Here is an 11,350-nt window from a genome sequence, read left to right on the forward strand (position 1 = left end):
CAATAATAACACAAATATATAAACAGTAATATGATATGGTAGTTTTAGGGATTACAAACGTTGCATTAGTATATTTTTTAATAGCTTGACAGGGTTTGGCCAGTAAGTATTACAGCGTTATCCCTGTTTGACTCTAGATGTAAAGCCACCTGCTCCATATTTTAGCCCTAAACCCTTCTAACCTTCTTAGGCTCCATCCTGCTGCAGGTCAGCTAGTGCAGTTAACTGGCCTATTGCTTATTTCTGTGAGCATCAGTCTGTATATACACGTATGACGATGGCTAATCTCTTAGGGTCAAAGTAATACGATTGTAAGGCCTAGTTAGGAAGATGCTCAGATTGATTGGTTTCAAGTAAAACCACTAAACAGCATGTAAATAAGCACTTCATTTCTGCTCGCGTAAATTAGCCTAATCACGTTACATTCGTTTTTTCTTGTGCCATTTATGTAGCAGTTCCCTCATAACATATTGCAGATTAATTTCTCTCAAAGTAAAGCAGAACACAACAGAAACTGATCACAACACTATTATTAAGGAACGTTGCATGCGGCACAAAGCAAAGCGTTTGCAATGCTGAAGAACTTAGAAAATCCTGAACGTGTGAAGTATCTCACATTGTTAGCAGATCCAGTTAGCTGTTGTCTAACATGAACCAATGTTGTAAAAATGGTAAATAAACACTGTTTGTGTGTTGTTTAACAGGATCGAAAGGGACAAGGAATTTGCTACAAAAAAAGCAGAGCGAGCAAACTTACGAGTGCTGCTCCGTGACAAATACAGAATACCACAGGTAACATATCACTGCTTTATCACCTTAACCAACTAGTCCAGCATCTTGGAGATATTTTCATTAATAATATGACATACAGGTGCAGCTCAGTAAATTAGAATGTCATGGAAAAGTTCATTTATTTCAGTAATTCAACTCGAATTGTCAAACTTGTGTATTAAATAAATTCATTGCACACAGACTGAAGTAGTTGAAGTCTTTGGTTCTTTTAATCTCAATCTTTAATCTTTTCAATCTCAACAAATTAGAATATGGTGACATGCCAATCAGCGAATCAACTCAAAACACCTGCGAAGGTTTCCTGAGCCGTCAAAATGGGCTGTGTCCAAATTCAGGGTCTGCATCCCCCTTAGGATCCTTCCTACCAGGTTGAAGGAGGAGGGGTCCTCCGAAGACCGCAAAACCTGGAAGTAGGTGTCTGTGAATTTGGACAGCCTACCCTTCTTTCAGTTTCCTCCCTTCCCCGTTGCTCATATCCAGTCGCCTAGCAACCGTGACAGCGCTAAGCAAGAAGTAAGGTTATCTGTACTGCACAAAACAAAATAACTGCTCTTTCGTCCCTAAAAGCGTTAAAAACAGCTTCAATCACTAACAAGAAATTAGCTGTGTGAAAGGGGATGTTCACACAGGCAGTAAGAAAGAAGCTAGTTTACGAAAGTGATGTTTTTAAACATATAAACATACAAATGTAAAAAAATAAATAAGCTTAACGCTAAAACCAAAGGCCTAGGACAACCGCTGTAAAAAAATATTTTTTGAAACGCCAGTTTTTTTTAAACGTAGGCATTACTGCCGCTCGCTTCGTCCGCCATTATTTGAAAATTCTGGAAGCGCTCTGCCGAAAGGAATTATGGGATAGGTAGGACGGGAAAGGATCCACCAGACCCATCCTTCCAATTCCTTCCAATTCGGGGATAAGGAGGATGTATTTGTGGGCCGCATTTGAAGGATCCTACGAATTTGGACAGCCTTCGTCGCGGCGCTGTGACGTAACATTCTTCAAATTAGTCCTCCGAAGGATGCAGTCCCTGAATTTAGACACAGCCTTGGTCTCTCAGTTTGGTTCACTAGGCTACACAATCATGGGGAAGACTGCTGATCTGACAGTTGTCCAGAAGACAATCATTGACACCCTTCAGAAGGAGGGTAAGCCACAAACATTCATTGCCAAAGAAGCCGGCTGTTCACAGAGTGCTGCATCCAAGCATGTTAACAAAGCTGAGTGGAAGGAAAAAGTGTAGAAGAAAAAGATGCACAAACAACCGAGAGAACCGCAGCCTTGAGAGGCTTGTCAAGAGCAAAATGAAAAACAAGAGACCAAAAAATGCAGATGAGCTGAAGGCCACTGTCAAAGAAATCTGGGCTTCCATACCACCTCAGCAGTGCCACAGACTGATCACATTGATGCCACGCCGAATTGAGGCAGTAATTAAAGCAAAAGGAGCCCCAAGTATTGAGTACATTTACAGCACATTAACATACTTTCCAGAAGGCCAACAATTCATTAAAAATGTTTTTTTATTGGTCTTATGAAGTATTCTAATTTGTTGAGGTCTTTGTTAAATATGAGCCAAATCATTACAATTAAAAGAACCAAAGACTTTACGCATTGAATTTGCATTGCATTGAATTTATTTAATACACAAGTTTCCCAATTTAAGTTGAATGACTGAAATAAACTTTTCCATGACATTCTAATTGACTGAGATGCACCTGTATGCTGGGTTAATCTCACAAATAATACTACCAGATTACACTGATTTGATTTTCGGATGACATTTGTTAATATATTGAGGCATTTATGAAATCCAAACTACTGCAAGTTAACTCTATATTTGGCCCTGGACCACAAAACCAATCACAAGGGTACATTTTTTTGGAAATGGAGATTTATATAATATATAAATCTGAAAGATGAATAAATAAAGCTTTCCATTGATGTATGGTTTGTTAGGATAGAACAGTATTTGGTCGAGATGCAACTATTTAAAAATCTGGAATCAGAGGGTGCAAAAAAAATATCGAAATACTGAGAAAATCACCTTTAAAGTTGCCCAAATTAAGTTCTTAGCAATGCATATTACTAATCAAAAATTAAGTTTTGATATATTTATGATATGAAATTTGCAAAAAATCTTCATGGAAGATTCATGGATCTTTACTTAATATCCTAATGATTTTTGGCATAAAAGAAAAATTGATCATTTTGACCCATAAACCTGTCATACACAATCTATTGCATTTATTCATTCGTTTGATTGATAGTTTAGAGTTTTTTTTAATCAAACTAAAGGACTTTTAGTATAATTATACAAACGCTTTATTATACGAATTTGCTGTCGAATCTCTACTGATTTTTAAAAAGTAAATGTAAGAATAACTAGAAATGCTTCCAGATTAACACTAGACTGCGTGCAGCTTTGCTTTACTTGATTATTCATAAAATCATGTTCAAGTGTCTCAAATGTATTCACCAGGCTTTTGAGGAACGTTAGTTTGTTCTTCTCTCAGTCATCATTGGATTGCATTGCATTGTTTTGATCATCTTAAGACATGTTATTGAAGATAATAGAGTGACAACTGATATTTATATAATTTGTGTAAGTATCTGCTGCAGTGCTATAAAGATCTCACTGATTTACTGGGTTGTTTTTTCTCCATATGTGACCCTGAACCACAAAACCAGTCTTAAGTAGCACAGGTATATTTGTAGCAATGGCCAAAAATTCATTGTATGGGTCGCAATGATCGATTTTTCTTTTATGCCAAAAATCATTAGGATATTACGTAAAGACCATGTTCCATTTTCTACCATAAATATATCAAAACTTCATTTTTGATTAGTAAAATGCATAGCTAAAAACTTCATTTGGACAACTTTAACGTTGATTTTCTCAATTTTTAGATTTTTTGCACCCTCAGATTACAGATTTTCAAATAGTTGCATCTCAACCAAATATTGTCTTAACAAACCATGCATAAATGGAAAGCTTATTTATTCAGCTCTCAGATGATGTGTAAATCTCAATTTTAAAAAAAAATGTAACCTTATGGCTGGTTTTATGGTCCAGAGTCACATATTCTCACTTTATCACACTATATGAGCCATCAAATATGATACAAAACACATATGTGACCCTGGAGCACAAAACCAGTCTTAAGTCGCTGGGGTATATTTGTAGCAATAGCCAAAAATACATTGCATGGGTCAAAATTTTTGATTTTTCTTTTATGCCAAAAATCATTAGGAAATTAAGTAAAGATCATGTTCCATGAAGATTTTTTGTAAAATTCCTACTGTAAATATATCAAAATGTAATTTTTGATTAGTAAAATGCATTGTTAAGAGCTTAATTTGGACAACTTTAAAGGTGATTTTCTCAGTATTTTGTTTTTTTTGCACCCTCAGATTCCAGATTTTCAAATAAATGTATCTCGGTCAAAAATAGTCATATCCTAACAATCCATACATTAATAGAAAGCTTATTTATTGAGCTTTCATATGATGTATAAATCCCAGTTTTGTAAAATTTAACCTTATGACTGGTTTTGTGGTCCAGGGTCACATATGTCCACTTTTTGTTTTATATTTTGTCTAAACTGTTTCATAAAAAAAAGATTATTTTTTAAGTATTTAAAGTTTTTCACTCTGCATTGTGTGTTAACAGAGTGCTCAAGACGATGCCACTGTCCAGATGGCCGGAGATGACCTGGATGTACCTGAGGAGCTGGCAAAGATGGTGGAGGAAGAGGAGGAACAGGAAGAGATGAACGACTCTTTTATGGGAAAACTCCAGAACATGGATGTGGACTTTGATTCGATCAAAGCCAAAGCTCAGAGCACCATGACGGAGGTCAAACAGGCAGCGGAAGAAAAATGCGTCATGATGTGATTATTACCAGACAAGTGTGGTTTTGAAAGAATTTTTACTCACTTTCTTTCTTATAATGAAAAAACATTAAGGAGTATTTTGAGATGTATACATCATCTGAAAGCTGAATAAATAAGCTTTAGGATAGGATAGGATAATATTGGTTGAGATACAACTATTAGAAAATCTGGAATCGGAGGGTGCAAAAAATCTAAATATTGAGAAAATCACCTTTAAAGTTGTCCAAATTAAGTTCTTAGCAATGCATATTACTAATCAAAAATTAAGTTTTGATAGATTTATGGTAGGAAATTTACAAAATATCTTCATGGAACATGATCTTTACCTAATATTCTAATGATTTTTGGCATGAAAGAAAAATTGATAATTTTGACACAAACAATGTATTTTTGGCCATTGCTACAAATATACCTGTGCTACTTAAGACTGGTTTTGTCATCCAGGGTCACATATGGAAATTCAGTCCTCATTTGATTTTCAAATCTTCTGCTGAACAACTTTGGTATCATGCAGGTTTGCAGTGACACACAGATGACTAAATAATGACAGATTTTTTTCATTTTTGAGTCAACTGTACAATAACAGTGCTATAGGCTATAGAGGCTCATGACATGCTTCAGCCAAGTAGGACACTCTAATTTAACGTTATCTGCTTTTTATTCCAATTAAACATAGTCCAAACTTACATCAGAGGAAAATAAAATCATTATGAATGTTGTCCAATCTGGACTCTGGTTGAATTAGAATCACATCTTACCTGGACGAACCATGTAAAGCAATGCAAAACTGTGGAGATCTGCTGTTTTTGTGAAAAACAACAATTCATCTTCAAATAATGCTGCTTCATCTGAAGTCATTTGCACTCATGAAACACTAAAAAAATTAGGAGTGATGTGAACATGCAGTTTTTTTTAAATCATTAAAATAATAATATTTTTTTTTCCACAATACATAATGACATGGTGCAAAACAAATTAGCTTAAAAGAGTTGTTCACTTCCAGAACAAAAATTTCCAGATAATGTACTCACCCCCTTGTCATCCAAAATGTTAATGTCTTTCTTTCTTCAGTCATAAAGAATTTTTTTTTTTTTTTGAGGAAAATGTTTCAGGATTTCTTTCCATATGGTGGACTTTTTGGAGTTTGAACTTCCAAAACGCAGTTTAAATGCAGCTTTAAATGGCTCTAAATGATCCCAGCTGAGGAAGAAGGGTCTTATCTAGTGAAACGATCGGTTATTTTCTTGAAAAAAAAAAAAAACACATTTATATACTTTTTAACCGCAAACACAGTACATGCAAAGCTAGATGACGTTTGTGGTTAAAAAGTATATAAATATTAATTTATTTAAGAAAATTATAGACAGTTTCGCTAGTTAAGACCCTTATTCTTCAGCTGGGATCATTTAGAGTCATTTGAAGCTGCATTTAAACTGCTTTTTGGAAGTTCAAACTCAGGGGCACCATAGAGGTCCACTATATATAGAGAGAAATCCTGAAATGTTTTTCTCAAAAAACATAATTTATTTTACTGAGGAAACTGAGGGGAAAAAAAAGATGTGAACATCTTGGATGACAAGGGTGTGAGTACATTATCTGTACATTTTTGTTCTGCTCATTTAATTTAATTAAAATGATCTGAAAATGCAATGTAAAAATTGGTTTCATAAATGTTGTTTCTTATAAGATTTACCCAGCTCTTTTTTTAACATATTGATTGGTTGAAGTCCACAATTAGTTTGGGAATATTTTTATATTTAATATTTCCTTATGTTTTCCTTATGTTACATTTTCTTTTGATGGTTTCTTTCTTTGTTTTTAGTCAGCATTACATTTTTTCAGATTAATTTCATATGCTTTATTGTATTATTCAATTGTCAGCATGGACTGAAAAAGAAGTATTTGCCATCTTTACATAAAAATGAGTCTAACTGAGCAGTTAGAGACTTTATTAATGGTGAAGTTTTGCATTTGAGCATTTGAAAAAAATATTTTTTGAAGTTGTAAATAAAACGGGTTACTGGGTTGTTTAACAAATAAAAAAAATACTTTTTCAGTCCCAAAATTGTGTTTAATTCAATGTATTATTTGCTGCCTATTAGTAATTATTTGTAAAATTCACTAGCAATTTGTGAATCCTACACAAATGCATGTGCGCGTTTGATCAATTCTTGTTTGTGACTTGCTTACATGCATGAAGATGCACTCTAACCACAATGTCACTCACGATTCCTTAAACCTTAAGTTATGGCACAGTTAACCATTGTTTCTAGACTTAACCTTTACCTAATTCCAAGCCCGACCCCAAACATTAACCCTGTAATAAAGTAACCATCAGAGCCTGACGCCAATCTCAAAGTGAAGAACGTAAAAAGTAGATCACTGGGACAACACCATCAGCTAATTAACCTTCATTACAAAGCAACACTAATTAAATTCATAGTCAAACACCATGCATTAAGAGCCGGGGGTGAATACTTTTGTTTAAGTATCATACTTTTTTCATTTAATACTGACCTACAGAAGATATTTACATGTTTCCTAAATGGGTACAATTTACCCTGATCATCATTAAGAACATTTAATGTAACATGTTTCCTTCTTTAGCATCTGTGGACAGTTTTAAAAGGTGCTTTTACCAAAAATGTTTACAATTAGCAAGGGATCCTCCGCAGTGAATGGGTGCCGTCAGAATGAGAGTCCAAACTGCTGAAAAAAACATCACAATAATCCACAAGTTGTCCACACTACTCCAGTCCATCAGTTAAAATCTGCAAAAACAACTGTAATATTAAGGCTCTTTTAACTTTAAACCGTAATTTTGGCCAAAAACACGAGTCCATAGTCCAAGATAATGCTTCCTCCAGTGAAAAAGTCCATCTGTTGTTGTCGTCACACACCAAAATCCAGCCACATATTTGTTTACAGCTGTTTTAGCTTGTAAACGGTGCTTGTTCTGTGCAGATTTCTCTCCTGATTCAGACCAGATGGACACTGGAGGAAGTGTTATTATGAATTGTGGACTCATATTTTAGCTGGAAGCGATGGTTTAAAGTTAAAAATGTCTTAATGATGAATTTGTTTCATACAAACATGCAGCTTTTGGCTTCTCAAGATGTTAACTGATGGACTGGAGTGGTGTGGATTATTGTGATGTTTTTATCAGCTGTTTGGACTTTCATTCTGACGGCACCCATTCACTGTAGAGGATCCATTGGTGAGACAGTGATGAAATTTTTTAAAAACTTTTATTCAACCAGCAAGTTTTTTTTTTTTTTTTTTTTGATTACAAAGGAAACAGACGTCTCCCAAAAGATAATAAGACAATGTACGAGAGGCGTCATTGTGGAAAAAAATATTTCTCGGCTTTTATTTACATTTGAACAAAAAGTGGCATGTCCACAATTATTCATACCCTTCTCAATAATCAATAGAAAAGCCTTTATTGGCTATTACAGCAATCATACGCTTCCTATAATTGCTGACCAGCTTTTTGCATGTCTCCACTGGTATTTTTGCCCATTTATCTTTAGCGATGAGCTCCAACTCTTTCAGGTTGGAGGGTCTCCTTGCCATCACCCTGATCTTTAGCTCCTCCACAGATTCTCAATTGGATTTAAGTCAGGACTCTGGCTGGGCCACTGCAAAACGTTAATGTTTTTGTCTTCTAATCATTTCTTCACCACTTTTGCTGTGTGTTTTGGGTCGTTGTGGTGCTGAAGTGTCCACTGGTGCCCAAGGCCAAGTTTCTCTGCAGACTGCCTGATGTTGTTGTTGACAATTTTGATGTATTGTTATTTTTCATGGTGCAGATTACTGTGATTAGGTTCCCTGCTCCACCGGCTGAAAAACACCCCCAAAACATTAGGTTCCCAGCACCATGTTTGTCAGTGGGGATGGTGTTCTTAAGGTTGAAGGCTTCTCCTTTTTTACGCCAAATGAAGGCTACATCATTGTGGCCAAACAATTCAATTTTTGTTTCATCTGACCATAAAACAGAAGTCTTCTTCTTTGTCCAGATGAATATTTGCAAAGGCCAATCAGGCTTGTGTGCGCCTTATCTGGAGAAGTATGCTTTAGAACAGCTTGGACTATTTGGGATGGTATAGAACTTTGGATTTTCCCACAGACTATGACAGTTTGCAAATGTTTCTCTTCATATCACTGCACTGGCTACCGGTTACAGCTCGCATCAAATTCAAGACACTGATGCTGGCATATAGGACAGCCACCGGCTCTTCTCCTGCCTATACCTCCATTCACTACTACGAATCTACACTCCCTCCAGAAGTCTGAGATCCTCTAGTGAAAGATGCCTCATTGTACCACCACAGAGAGGCATGAAATCACTTTCCAGAACATTCTCATTCAACGTTCCTGTCTGGTGGAATGATCTTCCCACCCCTATCTGGAATGCACACTCCTTAACAGCTTTCAAGCGTCTGCTGAAAACCCATCTTTTTCGACACTATTTGACTCAATAAAAAAAACAATGCCTGAGATATATGGTATTTTTGAGCACTTCCTATGTTGATCTGCCTCCTTAGGATGAATCACTTGTTGTATTCCCAATTGTAAGTCGTTTTGGATAAAAGCGTCTGCTAAATGAATAAATGTAAATGTAATGTAAATGGTACGAATAATTTTGGACATGACACTTTTAGTTCAAATGTAAATAAAAGCTGAGAAATATTTTTTCCACAATGATGCCTCTTGTACATCATCTTATTATCTTTCGGGAGAATCCTGTGTCATTTCCAGTCAAAAAAAAAAAACCTTGCTGGTTGAATAAAAGTAATTTTAAGTCAAAATTTGCCAGGGGTATGAATAATTTCAGGGGCTTGACTGTATATCTTGGATGGCCTGAGGGTGAGTAAATTTTCAGCTCATTTTCTTAATGAGACACATTTGTGAACGCAAATGCAAAATCTACTGTAGACTCACTTTCATTCATAAAATGAACAAGTGTAATCTCTTTGAGCAGTGGGTGTATGGAAGGATGGAGTAGGTGGAGTTAATTAGCCCATAAAGACTAAGCACTAGATTAATCCTACCGTAAAACCAAAGCATGTCAGTGTCTCACTGGGCTTTGACGTCATCAACAACCTAAAATTACACACACAAAATCCATTTGACCGGCATTAACAGAGCTGCTTGACAGGAAACAGACATATAAAAAAAATCATCAACAGCATGTGTGTCATTTAGATACATGGAAGGCTGAAGGCATGAGTTTAATGCTCTTGGTTTAATTTGATTTTCAGCCATAACAGGATTAGTTACCTGCTCTCATTCTTGTCCTTGTGTCAGATCAACAAAAGCAAACAACCTGATGCAGATCCACAGGTGTTATTGTCCTTGGAATGAGTGACGTGGAGAAGGCTTTCCAATCGGATGTCCGTCTGTGCTCGGGTTATGTAAACCTGAGACGTCGGCTATGTTTGGAATGAAACACTACACGCTGCACAGTTTGTACTATATACTGCATACTAATCTAAAAAAAAAAAAACGTATATGAAAAACAAATGTCTATCTATCTATCTAATATTTATCTATCTATCCATCTATCCATCTAATATCTATCAAATATCTATCAAATATCTATCTATCTATCTATCTATCTATCTATCTATCTATCTATCTGAAAAATGTCTATCTATCTGAAAAATGTCTATCTATCTATATATCTATCTATCCAAAAAATGTCTATCTATCTATCTATCCAAAAAATGTCTATCTATCTATCTATCTATCTATCTATCTATCTATCTATCTATCTATCTATCTATCTATCTATCTATCTATCTATCTATCGGAAAAATCTATCTATCTATCAAATATCTATCTATCTGAAAAATGTCTATCCATCTATCCATCTATCAAATATCTATCTATCGGAAAAAACTATCTATCTATCTATCTATCTATCTATCTATCTATCTGAAAAATGTCTATCCATCTATCCATCTATCTATCTATCAAATATCTATCTATCGGAAAAATCTATCAATCTATCTATCTGAAAAATGTCTATCTATCTATCTATCTATCTATCTGAAAAATGTCTATCCATCTATCTATCTATCTATCTATCTGAAAAATGTCTATCTATATGAAAAATGTCTATCATCTATCTATCTATCTATCTATCTATCTATCTATCTGAAAAATGTCTATCTATCTATCTATCTATCTATCTGAAAAATGTCTATCTATCTATCTATATATCTATCTATCCAAAAAATGTCTATCTATCTATCTATCCAAAAAATGTCTATCTATCTATCTATCTATCTATCTATCTATTTATCTGAAAAATGTCTATCTATTTATCTATCTATCTATCTATCTATCTATCTGAAAAATGTCTATCTATTTATCTATCTATCTATCTATCGGAAAAATCTATCTATCTATCAAATATCTATCTATCTGAAAAATGTCTATCCATCTATCCTTCTATCAAATATCTATCTATCGGAAAAATCTATCTATCTATCTATCTATCTATCTATCTATCTATCTATCTATCTATCTATCTATCTATCTACCTGAAAAATGTCTATCTATCTGAAAAATGTCTATCCATCTATCTATCTATCAAATATCTATCTATCGGAAAAATCTATCAATCTATCTATCTGAAAAATGTCTATCTATCTATCT

At 34.7% G+C, this 11,350-nt stretch overlaps 1 protein-coding gene across 1 annotated transcript in view; it reads left to right on the forward strand.

The window, feature by feature from the left end:
• cplx4c (complexin 4c) overlaps positions 1 to 9,388 on the forward strand; it is a 19,389-nt gene extending 10,001 nt beyond the window's left edge. The window contains exons 2-3 of the mRNA XM_073849926.1: positions 705 to 792; positions 4,461 to 9,388. Of these exons, the coding sequence (XP_073706027.1) occupies positions 705 to 792; positions 4,461 to 4,685 (313 nt within the window). The 3' untranslated portion in view covers positions 4,686 to 9,388. The remainder of the gene's footprint in view (positions 1 to 704; positions 793 to 4,460) is intronic.
• The last annotated feature ends 1,962 nt before the right edge of the window (positions 9,389 to 11,350 follow it).

The sequence above is a fragment of the Garra rufa genome, chromosome 10 (genome assembly GCF_049309525.1).
Source record: "Garra rufa chromosome 10, GarRuf1.0, whole genome shotgun sequence".
NCBI classification, from domain to species: domain Eukaryota; kingdom Metazoa; phylum Chordata; class Actinopteri; order Cypriniformes; family Cyprinidae; genus Garra; species Garra rufa.